Source organism: Lissotriton helveticus, chromosome 5_1 (genome assembly GCF_964261635.1).
Source record: "Lissotriton helveticus chromosome 5_1, aLisHel1.1, whole genome shotgun sequence".
Classification (NCBI taxonomy): Eukaryota; Metazoa; Chordata; class Amphibia; order Caudata; family Salamandridae; genus Lissotriton; species Lissotriton helveticus.
Genome location: NC_136065.1, coordinates 407,892,383 through 407,911,582, shown reverse-complemented (window position 1 = coordinate 407,911,582; position 19,200 = coordinate 407,892,383). Strand labels below are relative to the sequence as shown.

Below are 19,200 nucleotides of genomic sequence, written 5' to 3'. Positions count from 1 at the left end.
GCGGCCAGCGCTGCGGCCTACTGCGAGGGCCTTGCGGGTTTACGGCTGCCGTGCTGGGGGTACTGCCTGTATGGAGCTGGAGGCTGGTCAACTGCAGTGGCAGCTGGTATTTAAAGGCAGTGGGGGGGGGGGGGGGGGGGCGGTCGCGGGGTGGGAATGAAAAATAAATGTAAACACTTAACTGTTGCCGCTGCTGCCGTCCCTCGGTCTTCTTTGCCCGCTTCCAGGGCAGGAAGCACCCGGCTCCCAGACTCCCGATAGCCAATCACAATGCTGCAATGCTGCGGTGTGATTGGTCTGAGCGCCACGGTTCAGCGCTCAATCAGGTAATGGGAGGTTGGGCATGTTGCATGTCAGTTGCAGAAAAACTCACATATTCAGCAGTGTCCTCTTGTAAGCCAGATTGTACCCCTTTTCCCTTGGTCGTCGAGGATGCAAGCATAGTGTCATGATCCATAATCTGATAGCATATGTACTGTCGCCTACAAAGGTTATCTTGACATTAGGCTGTGTTTAGAAAATCAGATAGTAATGCATTTAAGCTTAACTATATGGTACTCATTTTGAAGCTATCCTCTTGCAGGTCCTCTTTTGGAGATGATAAACGATCTAATGGAGTACCAACATGCAGAATTGATCACTTCTGGTCAATTGACTGCTTAACTGAAAGTGTAGGATGGGTTTTCTTTGGACCGGTCTTCTTGATTAACAAATATCGACACTGCATGATGGTGCTCCATAAAGATCCTGCTCCTGATGGGGAACATGACAACACCATACCTTTAGTTCAAGTAGAAACCTTCAAAGTCTAGCAGGATTGATAGTGTTGGAAGTGATGATAGGGACAAATGCTTCCTTTTCTCCTCCCTCCTAGACTTTTAGTTCCTGAACATACCTTTGGTTCTCTGAGGTTAAGGGCTTAGCACAGTAGAAAAGCATCCTTCTTCAGAAGGCCCTTTCATAATTCTTCCTGTCCTGGGCTCAGACATTTTTTAATTTCCCTTAGTCTGAGGTCTTCTCTGTGTTTAAGGGTCCACAAAATTCACGCTTTGTGGAGGAATGATCTAGAAAATGAACTGACGCTGCGAGTCAACAGCATCATTTGACAGGAAGCCTCTAGACTTCCTAAAGGGTATGTAAAGCCTATTAGACTTCCTTTGTCCTTCATTGCAGACATACTTAAGCAGAAGTTTAGACTTTAGGGTTCAGCAATGCAGATTTTAGTAGAGGTTTAAAATTGAAATAGCACAGCTTTTCTACTGCATTGGACAGAATCAATACACCCTTTTGTAAGTCCACGCATGCTTGGAGAAACTATTTCATTGCCTATAACTACTATCGGTGAAGATCCCAAGGTGCACAATGGGAGAATCTGCCAAAGTCTATAAGATAAACTTGAAGTAACAATGTAAGGCGTTCCAGGTATGGCAGCAAAGGCATGAGCCAATATTGGCAAAAGTGACAAGTTAATAGTGAATTAATGCTATGTCACTTGGTGGATCTTGTAATCTAATTGGAGCAAGATTATTTCCATGTTCACCTGGGTTAAGTCAAAATTTAACTCTAGTTTTGAAGGAGATTTTGACCTCATCTTGAGAGTGGCCCAGGACCAATCGAACATTAAAGCGGACCTTGCTAACCAGGACGCCCCAACCCCCCATAGCACTTCCATTAATAAGCTAAAGGTGACATATCTCCAAGTCATCCACCAGTGTTTCAACCACACCAGACAGAAGGAATCACAGTGCATCCTTGAGCTTACAATGAAGTAACACAAAGAAAGGAAACAAACATTAAATGACTTTCCTACTAAAACAACAAATATAAGGGTTCATTACAAGATTATAACAGTTATAAACAAAACAATGATACCATTAGCTGTATCACTTTCACATTACATATATAACATAGGAGGTAATTGAAAAATCCTTACGTCTTTCATCTTCTGCTGCTAATACACCAGGTATAGTCTCCCTCCCAGAAACAAGCATATTCTCAGGGAACAGATGTGTAACAGCGTCCAGTGGTGGATGTTCCCTTAAACTGTACTGTATTTGACAGTTCTCAATCAGAGTTATATATTTATTCACTGCAAGGAAAGAGTCATAAGAGTAAATTTCAAGAATAGTAAACAAAAGGACTGCAATACTGAAACGTTTCTTTACTGCCACCCGTGTATCAAGTTACTGAGGTTGAAAGACGGATAGCAGATTGATCTGCACAAGTCTGACCTCCTTTGACTTTACTAAGGTGACAGAGAACCACTAAACTGTTAATCATACGCAATACATCTGATGGACCTCATAAATGTTAAGGTGGCATTACATTTTATTTTGTTTTGTGTTAAGGTTTTCTATTTTAATCATTTCATGGAGGTAGAAGTACTGATAATAAGACTGCAGGACTGCTGTTTGCTGGTGTGGGACTCCATGTCCCAACTCACATCGCACCAGGAGGTGCTTCCGAAAGTCCAAGGGGGAAGAGCCCCTCCAGCGCATATAGCAAAGCCCAGGCCAAGGGCGAGTCCATCTGCACCAGTCCGAGGCAGGGCCGGGTCCACTCTTCACCTGTTATTTCATCCACTGTACAACATGGTCAAAAGGAAATTGGCCTCTTCCGAGCCCCAGGGTAAGTTGTCTACATCAATATTGAATCTACATCAATATTGAATCTTCTGACAAGTGCCATGGGCTCGATCAACAAAGAGATTTCCTTGGTCTAAAGCATCGCTTTCCTACTGGTCTGATTTTATACCTAGTTTTCACTTCCTTTGCTTTCAGGAGACTTAAATCCATATTAATGGATTTAAGACCTTTCAGCAATTCGCTGTGCCAACCATCTCTGGTAGAACTAAGGTATTTATTTATTTATTTATGAAATTTATTAAGCGCAAACAAATGCCCAAAGGCGTCTCGGCGCTATGGACGGAGGCAGACAAGAAAGATGGTGATGATAGTTATTGATTAAATAACCAGGTTTAGAGTAGGGCAAGACCTGATGTCCATATCAAGCGAGTTCCACAGTTTAGCTGTAGCGACAGTAAAACGGCGGTCACCCCATGAAGCTGTTTTGGTCCGGGGCACAGTCATCAGCAAGGCATTCATACAACGTAGTGCTCTGTTGGGGGCGTAGAATGCCAACGATTTCATGAGAAAATGGGGCTCTAGATTACGGGAGGGTTAGCCGTCTGTGTCTCGAATATTTTGCCCTATATTACATCGCAAGTAGTCTCTAATTCATCATATTAAGTGATAATTGTTTGGAACATTTTGTATGATTTTAACTTTATAATTGTTAACTTCTATAACAATGCCTCGTCACCCTTAATGTGTTAGTTCACCTTGAAAACCACCTGAATAAGCTATGTCTTATTGAAGGGAGGGGGACATTTTTACTGTGGGGAGAAGACTTTAGCAACAATTTAAGCCACTTCCTCCCCCAAAAGGGTTTGTGGGATGGTGGACACTAATGATAATGATTAAACTAATTTCAGTAACTCTGCTGGCGGAGTGAAATTAACCGACCTACTGATTGAGTTTGATCTCTCTTTTTCCAGCGAGCTATGTTCCCTTCCAGTAACCTTCCATTGCACCTTTAATGCTCGAGGCTTTAAAACTGTTATCGACTACATCCTTACCTCTCATAAGCTTGAAAAATGACTAGGTGATTTCACCACTCATCCTAGTGCTTAAGCGATCACTATCCTCAGAGCATTAATGTTAGACAGGTGTGAGGTTCTCAAATCAACCATGTCGAACACTCCCTTGATAACACTCTGATAATCACCCGGATCGGTATACTGTTACATTGGTCAGGGATTAAACCTGACTCTTTTCTTGAAAATCTGATAACAACCCACAGGGGCACTTTTGAAATCTGTTTAGATGATTCAGCTAATGATGAGGATGTCAAGAGGAGTTTCCTTAAGATTTCAAGTGGAATTAAACAAGCCCTTATTAGACCCTTGCCCCAGTCTAGCCTTCCTTGATCTGGATGGTTTAGTAGTAGTTACACAAAGACTATAAGCTTCTTAGGAAAGCCCTCCACAGGTCTCTGCGATGCCCTGCAGAAGTGAGTCGATGCAGGCAAGAGTACTAGGTTAGCACTAAAAGGTAGGAAGAAGGAGTTGAAGCCTCTAGTGTTGGAATCCCTGATTGAAGCAAATCATTCTAAGGATACTTCCGCCCTTTGACGTGTAATTGATGGCTCCATATTAAAGGACGATAGCACCCCCAGTCTAGAGATGGCCATTAATGATTGCCTATTTCTCTGAGATTTATTCCATTCCCAGTACACAGTCCTGGGGCTTAGACCCAGTTATAGATAAAGGTTTTACTAATCTATCTTTCGCCCCGGACGAGATAACTTTAGCAACGCAAGTCCAGAAAACTATCCCCAACCCCAGCCCAGAAAACTATCTCGACCCACCACCAGCCCACAAAACAACCCCCGACCCACCCCCCAGCCCACAAAACAACCTATCCAGCCCACAAAACAACCCTGACTCACCCCAAGCCAACAAAACAAACCCTAACCCACCCTAGCCCACAAAACAGCCCCAGACCCACCGCCCCAGCCAACAAAACAAACCGCAACCCACCCCAGCCCACAAAACAACCCCGCCCCACCCCACAAAGCAACCCCAACCCACTCTCCAACCAACAAAACAAACCCGACTCCCCAGCCTACTAAACTACCACAAAACAACCCCCAACCATATACGTGGTTAAGGCAAGCGTGGTAGGGCTTGAGGAGTCGGAACACCCGTGGCTTAGACTGTGGTATTCCAACTGTTTCCAATTTATGGCCAATTTTCCCCTCTGGGGTCCAATTTTGGCCAAGGCGCTAGGGGTCTGTCGTCGCTCCGGTATTTTGAATTCCTGGTCAGAGTCTGTTCGTTTTGACAACTTGTTGAGCGCTTTCGACTGCACTCATTAGGCAACTATGGGTAATTTTAACTGAGCTAAAGGTCGACCCTCAGAAAATTACCCCCATCAGAGAGATGTATTCCAGGGGAAAGGCTAGGGTGCGTTTTGGTCGCAGGGGTGAAAGTACTGGTGCCTTCAGCCTTGAAAGAGGAGTCAGACAGGGCTGCATCCTGGCACCATCTTATTCGCCCTGTACATCAACAGCTTGGGCTCAGTATTAAGCAAAAATTGTAAAGACCTTCCTCAAACTGGCCTAGACCTAATCCCTATCTGCTTTATGGTGACAATGCCATCCTCGTGTCACGCACCCCTTTGGGTCTACAGCGGTTACTTACCTGTTTTATTAACTGTATGTCTGATCTGGGCTTAATCATCAACAAAAGTAAGATCTCAGTTATGAAATGTGGGAATAAAGTCAGGAAGGACCAGAGCTTCATGGCTGGTGATGTTAAATTAAGTATTACCCCTACACTTTCTTATTTGATCATCCTGTTTGCTGAACATTGCACTTGGTTCTCCGCTGTTAATAATTGGAAATTGCATTTTGACAAATCTGTAATCACACTCTTAAAATTCTCCACTAAACTAGGTAAAAACCCATAAGGGAGATTTTAACAATTTAGAATGCCAAGCGTGTCGCTGACGCTTTCTACGAGGCTGGCACCTGGGGCTACTCCTGTGTTAATCACCTCCAGTTGATCAAGCGCGCTTTTCATAAGAATCTTCTCTCTGTACACAAAAGCTGTTCTATATTTGTTTGTCATTCTGAACTGGGGGCTATGTTTTAAACTCATCTAATCAAAATCCAGCCAATTTTATTATGGCACAAGGTATGGATTTCGTAATTTATCGTCTTAAATCGATTGTTTATTAACAATTGTTGTAAACTGTCTGGCTTCCACCCCCTACCTTTGTTTACATTTGTCAAAAGTTTCTACTAGACCTGGGGCATTCAGAATATTTTACCACCCCTGAAGTATTACAACATGTCAGTAGGAACGATATAAAGACACAATGTTTAACTCTACTTGAAAACCGAATGTTGTCACAGGAAATCACTAAATCTAGCGTTGTTAAAACCAGATGTTCTTTCTGCTAACGGTCTACAACCGTACCTCAGTTTTGTTCAGAATTCCCAGCACAACTTTGTGCTAACCCGTTTTATACGGAATATATTTTATCACCTGGTTAGCTTTCCTGTTGTTAATGACTGGTCAGATGCTTTGATTAATGGCCCCGTGATAATGTCTCTAGGCAAGGTACTTTGCACATTACCTTTTTTGTAATTATTATGATACTCCTCTGAGACATTAAATGTTGCCAATCCTTTGTAGACTGAATTTAAAAAAATCCCGTATTCCACCCCCCGCTTTCTTTTTTCACTTCAACTGTCTGCTGCTGCTACTTGTTGTAGAATGTATAGCGATTTATGTTCAATGATACACATTAGGCGATCAAGAACTGTTTAGCAACGAAGCGTCATAATCTGCCTTTTAATCATGTAATTGATTTTAATTGTTTCTTTGTATCGGGTTCTGCATTTTAGATTTGCATTGCACTTCAGATCTGTACTGTAAGATTGTACGTTTTTTATTCATGAAAAGCTAACAAAGCTGACTTTTCACTTTGATAATAAGCATCCCCAGTAATTCGAAGATATGTAATAATCAGTGGCAACTTTTAAAGTGATATGCAGCTTCCAATACAACAATAGTCTTGCAGCTAAAGATTCCTTATTCAACATTATTCACTTTCATAATGAAACTTTGTTTGTCTGTATGTGACTTCTATGGTGTGAATCTAGCTACAATGCAACAGAACATGATACAAGATTGGATGTTTACAATATAATGGCAAAGGGAGAGCGAATGATAATGGGAAAGGTGCCATAGTGAGACTCATAGGAGGAGTCAGTGAAGATTGTGGCAGAGAATTCCGTGGAATGGGGTTTTCTAAGAAGGGGTGGAAGTGGTACCTCTTTAACAGTAGCCTAGAAGTTGGGAGGATACCCTGTAATGAGGTGAATTCCACTTAAGTTTCTGTTTCAGTTTATGAGATGAACAAGTTATTTACCTACAGTAATCTTCTTTGTGGTGGATACTTTGTTCAATTGCAGATTATTCACTTTAAAATATTCCCCAAGCGTCAGACTGGATCCAAAGAATTTTCAAAGCAGTGTACCTGCATGCCACAAGCTGGCATTGCGCGGCCTTCGTTGGTTCCAGGCTGATCCAGAAGTGATGGAGCGAGCAAGCAACGCAAATGAATGCTAACAACAGTTTCTTATGTTACCTCATCCACACTCCGAGACACAGCGCATGAACAACGTTTGGCTACAGTGTGCAGATTACTAACTAAGCTATTTTTTAGCTATTAAAAAGAGGCCACTCCACAGAACGGGAAGGGAGAAGGGCAGTGAGGAATATGTCGTTAAGAGTTTCTACCAGAACGAGCATTACCAAAGGTAAGTAGCTTGTTCTTCTGATGGGTACTTTTAACTGCAGATTCCTCATCATAGAATATATAAAACGTCAGAACCGCCAAAGGATGGAGGGTCTGTGGAGTGGACTCAGACTAAAAGGTCTTGAGGAACCAAGCAGGAGAAGTGCTTTGTGAACCTATGCCCTGAAGCCCATGTCGCAGCCTGGTAGATGCCAAGGACAGGTGCCCCTCACGCAAACACAGTGGTAGCAGCAGCCTTGGCCCAGGTAAAATGGACTCTCAGACCTTCCAGGGGTTCCTTCTTGGCCAGGCATAGATGTTATTGCAGAGGAATATTCATGTCAACAATGTCCTCTTCTGCACAGCCTTTCCTTTATTTGCTCTAAAGAAACCCACAAAAAGATGAGTGTTAACACGATAATCCCTGGTATGATTTAAGTTGCAGTTTAAAGCCCTATAGGGTCCAACATATGGAGCCTCCACTACTCTTTCTAGGGGTGAGGGCGTTTGTATTTGCATTTTATAATTATATAGCACTTCCTACCCCATACGAGGTGTTGAAGCTTTTTACGGCAGGTAGCACGCTACTCCGGAACCCAGGTTAGTGGTTAATCCAGGGGTTAAATGTAGGTTATTGCGATTGACCATGTGCTCTCAAGAAAAGAAAAAACATTGCAAGCATTTACTCCAGTTACTTTGTGAGAAATTATATTAATGCCAGATAGGTGTGATCATTAGTGGGGGCTATGTGGTGTCAGGTGAACGGTTGGTGAGATAATAAGGCTGGTGGAGAATAGGTAATGTTAGGTTACAGGGACAGGGATTTAGATAGGAGAGTTTGTGTTCCAAGAAATTAGGTGTCAGTATTTTGCAGAATTACAATAAGAAGAGATTAAGGCTAAAAGGCACAAGACTAAGAAGAGGCCATAGTCAGAAATAGAAGGCATGCAGAGTATGGAATGTAAGAAGAGGGTTACTGAAAAAAGAAAGGAGGGGAATCAAGCAGAAGTGATTCAAGTTCAGTTTTTTCATGCAGGGCTTTAGGAGTATAGTGGGAGGTGGCTTTCTGAGATAGCAAACAATCTAAGCATGTAAGCTGCAGTCTGGGGATGTAAGCTGTAAAAAGAAAAAAACATTATACATAGTGCTCCATATCCAGGGCAAACAGCTTAAAACACACAAGCTGGAGTGTACACATCACCTAAACATTAAGATTCTAGCCTGCTGTGGGCCAGCCCTAGGACAGCCCTTTTAAACACAGTCTGGAGTATTCCAACCTTGGTATAGGGAAGTTACTCTATACAAGAGGAGTTGGTGCAGAAAAAGAAAAAGGTCTCATTTAATGATCTTCCCTCACCATTCTGTTTTTTGGGTTTTTTTTCTCACTCACTAAATTTAGTTTTTTGGACATTAGGTGAGAGTGTCTCAACTATGCGCAGACAGATATTACGATTGTTCTGTAACCTATTTTCATTCTAGGTTATCTCTGTGACACAGCAGAGTAACCGCTGGTATATAAGGGACTTCCAGCTAACATCCCAAGTGTATGTTGTGCATGTGTGTGTGTATGTGACCATGTAGTATACAGATTGTACGAATAAGGGAAGCAGAGTAATAACCTGTGGTTTCCATTTTGAAAGCCCCTGTCCTGTTTCTGTACACAAGATGGAGAAGAATTTTTTTCCCAGACAGTGAAAGTGTATTGCGGACAATCCTGAAGCAGGAGGGAAGAGATTTAGTCACTGAAGTGGGGACAAAGTACACAGGGCTCCTAAAGAAATTGGATTAGGTCATTTTGCTTAGAAGAGTTCCTGAATAATCTTTCTGTAGCACTGCCAATTGGTAGAATGGTGATGGGGAGGGCATGGGGGCTGCAGACTGTTGTTCAGAGTGTGAAGGATCCTTTAGATGAGAACCACCTTTTGCCTCCTTCCTGATCACTGGAAGACAGGAGCAGAGAGTTCCCACCTCTTTGTGCCTCTTTTGTGGGTGCTCCAGGCTGGAGACTACTCTGTTGTGAGAGGCATCACTAAACAGCCTCGAGACGGAGGCCATCCCAAACCAGTTCTGCATACATCAACAAATTATTGGCATGTGTTTAAAGCTCCAGAGAAAGGGAACATTCTTTCAGGTTGCCTCTTCCTAAACAATGCTATTCGGAAGGAATGGTACGCTGTGATTTCTTTAGCGCACCGTCTGTCTGTCATTGGTGTGGCAGTACAGCTCATTCCAAGGATGGCTTTTCGGATATTTCCGATTACTTTTTAACTGCGGATTTCAGGACAGAATCGGGGCTTTGGTAAAAGCTGGGGAACGCACATTTTCATAGGAATGATGTTGATGTGACATTGATGAGGGGGGAGCACTAGTGAAGTGATTAAGGTTAGTTGACTAGAAAACTTATATAAAAAAAGAATGGAATATTCACATTGCATTGGCAACATCATCAAGATAACAAGTGGGATCTCTTCTGGCAAACAAGGGGCCACCATCCATCTTTTGCAAATCAGTCCTCACCCCATTAAATACAGGAGAATTGTTGACTCCTCTTCAGAAGAAAGACCATTGGTACACTGATGGATTGCCTAACATGGAAGGGAGTCATGACTTTATTTAGGGACACGTGGGTCCTAAGCACCAGTTTGTCCACGAAAAAGGTAGTGAATGCAGTTGCACTGACAGTGCCTCTAATTCACTCAAGCAACAAGCTGACGCAGTGAGGAAGACAGTCTTCAAGATAAGGATATTCAGCGAGCAGCAATGCACTGGCTTGAAGGGTTTACACATGACTTATGTCAAGACCAAGTTAAGGCCCCACTGTGTAATAAAGGAATTGGAAGGAAAATTATATCAGATCTTTAACAAATCTCATCACACTAGGGGATCTGAAGAAGGTTGGTTGGTCTGACCAACCTAGGTAGTCAGAAAGGGCTGGCTGACAAGCAATCTTTTACCATGCCCACTGCAAGGCCTGGGCTAAAGACAAACCAACGAAAAATACATTTGACAGTTTTGCCTGTGTGGGGTCTGAGTTCTGGGCACCTCATCAGGGCACAAATTTGTCCAAGCACCAGCATGAATGGATTTTGTGAAAGGGTACCTAGCGGCCAGGGTGACATTCACCATCTGAGTCGGAGAATCAAATGTTGCCAATTACTGTTGCTCAGTCTCCACACATGGAGGTGTAAGCTGTTTAGATTCACCTGAAGTGCCCTGCTCTGTTGCTGAAACAGGGGTCCTCCTGAAGCGGCAGCCTGATTGGAGGACTGACGTTCATGCTCAGGAGTTCCAGGAAGCACACTTTCCCGGGTCAATCCAGAAACACCAGGATGACACGGTTCCAGTAATTTTTTACCTGCTTCAGAACTCTGGGCAGTAGAGGAAGTGGTGGGAAGGCATACAGGAGTTGCTTGTTCCATTCCAGCCAGAATGTGTCTCCTAGCAAGTATTGTCGCAGAAACTTGAATGGCATAATTCTAACCAGAGTTCCAACACTAGTCGAAGATGCTCTGCGCTACCTTGGAATGTAAAGCACTAGATGTCTTATCAGTTAGTCTATCTGGCTTTCAGTTCTATTGGATAAGAATCCCCGAGCAAAAAAAAAAAAAAACATCATTCACAATATCATAAATACAAGTGGAAAGATAATTTCAATCAAAAAAGTTCAAGCATAAGTCTTTGGTTTCTTTATTTTCGGTAATTCTTTCTCCACAAGGACTTGTTCAGCAAATTTCTCCAATTCATAAATTTCGACGTCAATTCATAACAATACAGCCAAAGTTACAATCGTCAAAGACAGCCAACACGCGTGTTTCGTCTTCAAAAGACATCATCAGGGCTACAAAATCTTAAAATCTTCACTCCTAATATCAATTGGCTGTGTAAAATTAGCTTATCTATTATACTAAATTATCCAGATTTCTTATTACAAAACAAATGGCCCGTTAGCCCAGCACCATATTCACTCTGTTCACAATTGTAATCTTCAGTATTTCATATTTCCCGGCACATGTAATCCGTTAGTCGAGTGGCGTCTCTCGACTAACGGATTACATGTGCCGGGAAATAACGGACCATTTGTTTTGGAAACCACGGACTTATGCTGGAACTTTTTTGATTGAAATTATCTTTCCACTTGTATTTATGATATTGTGAATTACTTTTTTTTTTTTCTTTTTTGCTCGGGGATTCTTATCCAATAGAAGTAGATTACGCAATTATAACAAATTGCGATTTAGCAGCATAGGGAGGTGGCTGCTTAGACTCCCCTTGAAGTATAGTACAAATTTCAAAATTTTAGATATTCAAGCCATCAGATATTCCGCAATTAGGACCTCACTACCCAACTGTCAAGTATCTATATCTGGCTTTCAGGGCTCCTACCAGGTGCCTGGTAACTAGAAAGATGCCCTGCAACTCCAGTCACCTCCAAAGGCGAACAGACGCCTTGCACAGCAACCAAGACCCCACTCCACCTCTCGTAGTATCAAAATGCAGTGGTGTTTTTGTTGTGAACCTGTACTAGACTCCCCTTGATGGATGGCAGGACGACCTTCAGGGCCAGACAAATGGTCCTCCGCTCCAGAACACTGACATGGAGACATCCACGAACAATAGTGATGTGTCAATACCACTGTTCCCTGCAGGGAGCGAAGGGAGAATGGTTAGCTGCAGGACAAACTGCAGTCGGTCAGCCTTCATTGCAGATGTTGAGCTGCTACCTCCAAGATCTGAATGGTGTCAGAAAGGTGGCCACCTTTCATAATTAACAAAAAGGATGCAAAAAAGTAAGGGGCCATGAAGTCTTGGCGCCACCTTCACTTGGATTTTGGAGGAGCCTGAACTATCCAGCTCACACCCTCAATGTCCTGGACTCCGTGATGCAGATGGAAAGCCCCAACTCCACAGTATCCAGGACTGCCCCAATAAATCTAAGCCAATGAGAGGGTCTCAGGTGGGACTTTAGCTTGTTTCTGGTGAAAATCTGCAATATCAAAAGGTCTGCCATGGTCCAGAGGTGGTCCACGACTGACTGCAGTGAGCCAGTCTTCAGCAGACAGGAATGGGAATACAACTCACAACCTTATAAAGTGGCCAGCGACCACCGCCATCAGTTTCGTGATCACCTGAGGGGCTCTGGTAAGACACAGGAGGATGAAGGCAAACTAAAATTGATCCTGCCAATGTGAGCATTTTCCATCTCTCCTTCTGTAGGAAGGCACTGAGACGACAGAGGTACAAGAAAGGCTTGAGAACCTCATCCTTTTTCAGGCCAAGGAAATAATAAGAGTTATAAACCACGTCTTTCTCCAGCACCTTCACTATGGCACCTTTGGAGGGTTACCATTCTAAACAGAGAGGGTAATTGAGTGGGGAGCAAAGAAAGGGTAGGGCCGAACCTTTTTTTGAAACATTTCATAACAAAGAATTCTTCAAGTTAGGCCGATGTTGGTTCAGGTCCGATAAGGGTGTCAGCACCAGATCAGCGCCCACACCAGTGGCATCAGTCTCAGGTGAGCAGAACTGGCATGGATCATGGGGCCAGAGTACAAGGGTCCACAAAGGACAGATGAGGGAGAGACCCACTATCAGGAACCTGACTGGAGGCCTTTGCAGTTTCGGGGAACTCAAAGGTGAATTAGAGGGAACCAGAAGCACATTGAACATTTGCAACAAAATCTCTTTGAAGTCTTGAATCTGCTAAGGGGTCGAGGCTGGCCCAGGAAACTCAGGGAGTGTTGGAACAAAATGAGAAATTGGCAATGTGATGGGTGACCTCAACAGAGTGCAACTTACATCTTGATGCCCTCGTGCCTTCTCCTTGGAGTCCAAGTGGCTGGATGGGGTTGAGTCCTGCTAAGCATTTTCTGCTTTTGTTTGAAGTTGAACTTACTTAAAAAATCTTGAACTGGAAGTGGAACAGTCAAGGGAGTGAACCCATGGTTGAGTCTGGACCGGTGACTTGGAGCAGGATCTACACAAAGTCTGCAAATTCTTTTTGTGCTCAGCAACATACAGCTTTGCCTCCCAGCCTTTGGCTGCATGAAAGCACACTTATCACACAACTTAAGAGTCAAATCCCTAGTCCATGTACCAAAGACACACCTCATCCAGATGCGTGGCCAATAGCTGCTTCCTGAAGTTGTGGCACGGCTTGAATCCAGTTATTTTCAGGTGCAACATTATTAACAAGGATATTGAAAAGATCTGAATGTCATTGAGAAATATGACGTATTTGGGAGCAGGGGTTCGGATCCATGTTGGAAGGCGCAGAAGACAAGGATCTAACACCAGTGCACAGGGGTGGCGCTTACATGAGGCTCCGCTCGGTCACTCAGGGGTGATATGGAACCAACGCAGAGCCGCACAAAGCCACTCAGTAGAACGTGGGAGTGCCACTTTGAAAAAATCTTTGGATCCAGTCTGGCACCAGGAAAATAATCTAAGGTGAGGAATCCACTGTAAGAATAACCCATCAAAATGCAATCAGCCAGGAGGTTGTCTTAAACTGTAATTCTATTCTACTGCAGACTATTTGCCGCATATTTTTCACTCTGCGGATGGTCTTAGTTCACAAGAATGCCTTCTCGATAGCACTTGTCACTTTACATTCTGAAATGCAAGCTAACTGTCGGTATCACCATGATGTGGGACAATCACGTTTACGTTTAAGAGTAGTTAAAAGTATACATTTTTATGTGCACAATTTCCTGTCTATAATACTCACATTCCATTGGGTCCTTTAGGGCAGGATGCAGGAGAGCACGAGGAGATCCATGATATAGTTTTAGCCTAATAAGAAAACGAACAGAAAAACAAATGTTACCTAAAAACAGTCAATAATCGTTTAGTAAATTGATTTTACCAACTCACTTCAAGCACTGCCAGTTTCAGTTTAGTGGAGACTCCCTCGGTTACCAATGACATATCAGTCGTGATCTTAAACAAAGTCTTTGCCTTACAAACACTAGGGACACACCAAAGTGCACCTGCTGCATTGAAAAGAGTAAAGGAAACCACAATTCTCCAATTAATTGAACTAATACGCTCAGACGGCCACCTTTGTTTCACAAACTGCTATCTTTCAGGCATCCTGGCAGATAAATAAGCAAGCGTGGACTACAGATCTCTGAAGCAATCGCTCAGAACCCACTCTGTATACCTTGAACGCAATATAAATAACCAAATGTGTAGAAGATGATAATCTCACTTCACTGTTTTCTATTTCTTAAATATTTTATTTTGCTACATAATTATGGATGAATGGCCTACAGGCTAGTCGCTGTGTTAACGTCTTAATTTGATTAACTACACTGCACTGTTCTCTTATGTTAGCTTGTCATCGTTTTTTAACTTGTGTTATTAACTATTTGTTTAGTTGTTTTTAATTTTACCAGTAACCAGAAGTAAGGAAAGAGTTTCTTGCTCTGTGGAACATATCTCTGCCTATGCAGCAGGGTGCCTGTGTCTAATTTTTAAAAGAAACTCTTCACAAACCAGGGCGAGTCACCAGCATCCTGCAGATGGAGCGGATGTGAGCAGCGGGCACACGGGTGACACGCCACGGTCAAGCGTAACCCCTCCCAGGAGCACGTGTGCCCTAGAGCTTCCCGGCCGCTAACTGCAGCCCCCCTTCCTTTTTCTGGCAAAGATGAAGAATAAGCCTTTGATGGTGCAAAACGGACGCAGCTGCTCTTTATTATCATATTGATATGCCAAATTAACAGATCATTATTTTCAAAACATGCATACCATTATTATTGCCCACATTATCTGTAGCTCAACAACAGTAGTCCTTAGTCATAACAGCACCCTGTGACAGCGTTCTGAGTGAAATCCCGTTCCCAGCACCTCTGCAGCAGCTTCTAGGCTACACCTTGCTGCCAAGTGTTGTGTGTGACCCTCGTGTCTGACCCGGGCTGCAAGTGCCGTGTCCACCCTCTGCTGACCCCTTGCTGCCCCATAGCCTGCTTCCCGTCCCCCAGCCATAAGGCATCCCAAGGGCAAGTGCTTGAGCGGCTCCACCTTTGGCTATAGCGATCCTTCTGCTGTCCCCGGCACGCTGCCTGTGGTTTCACTACCTCAGGAAGCTCCCCCGCCTGCTCACTCGTGACGTTCCATGGCTGTATCCTGATAAGAGCCCACCGATGTTGAGGAGGAACAGGCCCATACCTACTTCCGACAAATGCACCCAGTCTGGTTCGTGGTATCCTCTCATGCTACAGTAAATGAGGCCATGCCTCATGCAACTCCACCCATTATCCCTGCACAATTTGGTCATGGTGATGCTCAACTTCTTCCTAGACCTATCTACAGTTGCGTTCCGCAAGTCCCCACCCCTCCAAGTGACTAGTGTTGTGATCTCAAACCACGTGCCTGGCTTGGGCTCATCCTAGCAGGGCTCCCACAATATTACGAAGCCACAGGTCCATACCCATACCAGTCAGGTATACTCCATCTGCTTCGTCATGCCCTGGTTTTGGATTAAGGAGCCACATGCCCTACTCACCCGGGAGGTGATCTTGTCTTAAGAGTCGTAACCCGAGACTCAGAGGTTCCAACCAGGTGAATGCATGACACCGCCTAATTGCATTGTTAGACATGCAGGGAAAGTGCTCTTCTATAAACCTGCCAACATGAGTACCCATGACTCGTGTATCCAACAGAAACTCCAACGGATCGAGGATAACATGCTAGCTCTATCGCTCTTAATACAGTTAACTGTCCAGAGAAAGGACAATTTGTTTTCTGCTGCACTCTTTCGCCTCTGCCGCAAGCACTCCTGAGTGCATGCTTTGACCCAGAGTAAAATCTGGTTATCTCCAATTTTTCCCGATCCGAGAGAATATTTACGGACAATGGTATGAAGCAAGCCTGTGTCCTAGCAACATTACTATTTAACTAATATATGACTGATTGAAGCCTGGTGCGGGAAACTTCAGTTTTCTTTGAAGATGAATATGCGGGTCCGAAAGCTGAATCTACTGCAATACGAGAGTGACACTGTAATAATCGACAAGCCACTTGTTGGAGTACTGAGTTCCTTAAATGCATTGGAACACTTACTGGTAGGCAAACAGTCCAAGCAATAATAAAGGGAAACTAAGCCTGTGAGCTTTGGTTGCAAGCTAACTAGATAAGATACCTGGATACTAGGGGGGTGACACGGAATGGCAATAATAGCTATCAGTACCTGGCGTGTGGTTCAATGAATACAACTGGCAGTATTAATGACCATGTCATTGGTACTCAATGAATTATTTGTGGTTCGACCATATGCTGGCTGTATATGGTTGTATATGGAATCAATGTCCCACGTTTTCACCAGTATTTAATGCCTACCCTTGCTTACGGGCCAAGAGATTTTTGTTGTAAATTACAACTTGGTTTGAGATAGCTCACTGCAGGCCTAGAGATTGTAATTTCCCTGCTTGCCAGCCCCTGCACTTTCAAGAAGTTGGCTTCTAAGGGATGGGGGTGTGGTCAACTCAGACCTGCCTCTAGCATGCTGTCCGAGGCTCAGAAGGCTCCAGGGCTCCTCCAGGTAGGCCAGGGCACCTGAGGCGAGGGTAGGAAAGGGCACTTTAAAAGGTGTCTCTGTTTCTTCAAGACTGGAATCCTAACAAGGTTTAAGTTAAATATCTTATGTAGTGTAAAATGCAGAATAACAATACGAAAGAACAGAACAAAAAAAATGATAAAGAAGGGGAGAGGAAAATGGAAAGAAGGATGAAGAAATAAAACAAAATTACAATAATTTTCTAACAAGTGATACCCCTGCACAGATTTTAAAAAAATTATATAGGGAAAATGCATTAATAAGACAATGATAATAAAACAAGAAAACAACAATGGTGCTCAACAAGTTACACAAACAACCATAAAGACAATACATTGTGTAAACATGAAATGTGGCTGAGGAGAATTATATATATGTAGTTAGAACAAGACAAAAACAAAACATAGCAAACAATGCTTCCTGTTCAATCAAGACCACATGTAGGCGTCAATGGCATGTTGACCACATTAAAATTAGGTGGTCATCATCAGGACAAACAATAATGAATATCAGAGCATTCAAATTGAAAATTCTTTAAAAATCTATTAATGAAAAACCACAACATGGGAATAAGTGGGCTCCACTGGCTCCAAGTTCAATTGCTCCAAAACCAAATACCAGAAGTGCACTATCCGCTGGAATTTACAGAGGTTCAGGTCTCATATATATATCAAAAATAGGATCACAATATGGCAGCAACAAGTAGCCAAGTACTAATTAGCTGGTCCTCAAGTCAAACAAGGCTGCTCAGTCTTCAAGCAAGTCTATAAGGCGGGCCAAATTATATTTCAAGGTCCCACTAGTCAAGCCTAACTGCTCTAGCTAAGAGCTAATCTGCACAAGGTGCACCATGCCAGGTCAGTAAACCGTCCAGACGGAAAGCTGTTTCTTCAAGGGCAGCATGCTCCAACCACACTGCTGCCCTACCTCTGTAACACACAGGCAGCGCTCTGTCCACACACTGATTCCCTTCTTTTTTCCCTAAGGGCAGCGCACTCCCATAAGCCGCTGCCCAAATGCTCCCAACACGCCTCGCATCCCGGGCAGCGTGATACCCCTAACCGCTGCCCTTCTCTCAGCACCACATGGGCAGCACGCTTCGCACATGCCGCTGCCTGAAACCTTTTTGGTAAAACCTAACGTCCCAGGACAGCGTACTCCCTGCTACGCCACTGCCCTTCTCTCCTCCCAAACAGGGCAGCTCACTCCACTCGCGCCGCTGGCTATCCACAGTTCTCAAGGGCAGTGCTCTCATGCCACAGCCTTTAATTGGTGAAAAAAACATACCTCCTTCTTCGCCGCTGCACGTCTTTCCTCCGTCTTCTTCTCTGCTGCACCTTAAGCACCCAGGCTCCCAGACTTTCCCAGCCAATCACGACGCTGCCTGAGCAGTGTCGTGATTGGTCTGAGCGGCCTGTTTGGCCGCTCAGGCAGTACATGGGAGGCTGGTCATGTTCTCCACTGGGCTGTGCAACACAGCCCAGTGGATAATATGCCATGTGTGCATGACTGTATGGCTGGCCCCCGACAGCCGGCCAAGCCGTCATGCGCACTTAGGGAGGGACTGCAAACCACACCTGCTCCCTCCGACAGCGGGGAGCCCGGCCCGCCCCCTCTGACAGCGGGGAGCCCAGCCCCGCCCCGACCTTGCTGGAGTCGCAAAGAAAAATAAAATGATAATAACTTCTTGTTAATAACATTTTATTTTTATTTTCCACTGCTCAACGATCAGTGGGTCGACGCTCCTCCGCCTTAGCGAAGGAGCCCCCACTGAAACTCTGACTTTCTGCCCAGTGAATCAACATCAAGGCTGGGTAAAGACGTAGTTCTGAAAAAGCAGATGATATTGTATCTCTTGTTCTTAATGATGCTTGGATACGAACATCAGAGCAGACGTCCATAAAAACCTTGACACGGGCAACTTAATCGACACTGTTCTGCTATGGGTTTATTTCAAACCTTAACAGGCAAGAATGTGAAACTGGTAACACCTGTTACAGTGGCGTAAACCACAATGATGGGTTCCCCCTACAGACTAGGATGAGGGGTCCCCAAGTGTCTCCCATATATCACAGATATTTATTGGCCATAGGATGAATGAGGGCCCCCCTCAAGAGTTGGGGTCCCCCAGCTCAGCTGGGCTTCCCGGGGCCTGCGTTATGCTCCTGAACTGTTACGGGGCATGAGGCAACTGGCAAGCACGTTGCTGGGCATCTCAATACTACCAGAAGCAGGTACTGGGCACGTGAAAACCAGCAGTGTATGGTATTG

The 19,200-nt window shown here is 44.1% G+C and overlaps 1 protein-coding gene across 2 annotated transcripts in view; it reads right to left on the bottom strand.

Moving 5' to 3' along the window:
* The window catches only part of NPHP4 (nephrocystin 4), a 941,192-nt gene that overhangs the window by 615,444 nt on the left and 306,548 nt on the right, over positions 1-19,200 (bottom strand). For both annotated transcript variants that reach the window (XM_078642627.1, XM_078642628.1), the window contains exons 5-6: positions 14,098-14,162; positions 1,934-2,089 (exon numbers count right to left, since the gene is read on the bottom strand). In XM_078642627.1, the coding sequence (XP_078498753.1) occupies positions 1,934-2,089; positions 14,098-14,162 (221 nt within the window). The remainder of the gene's footprint in view (positions 1-1,933; positions 2,090-14,097; positions 14,163-19,200) is intronic.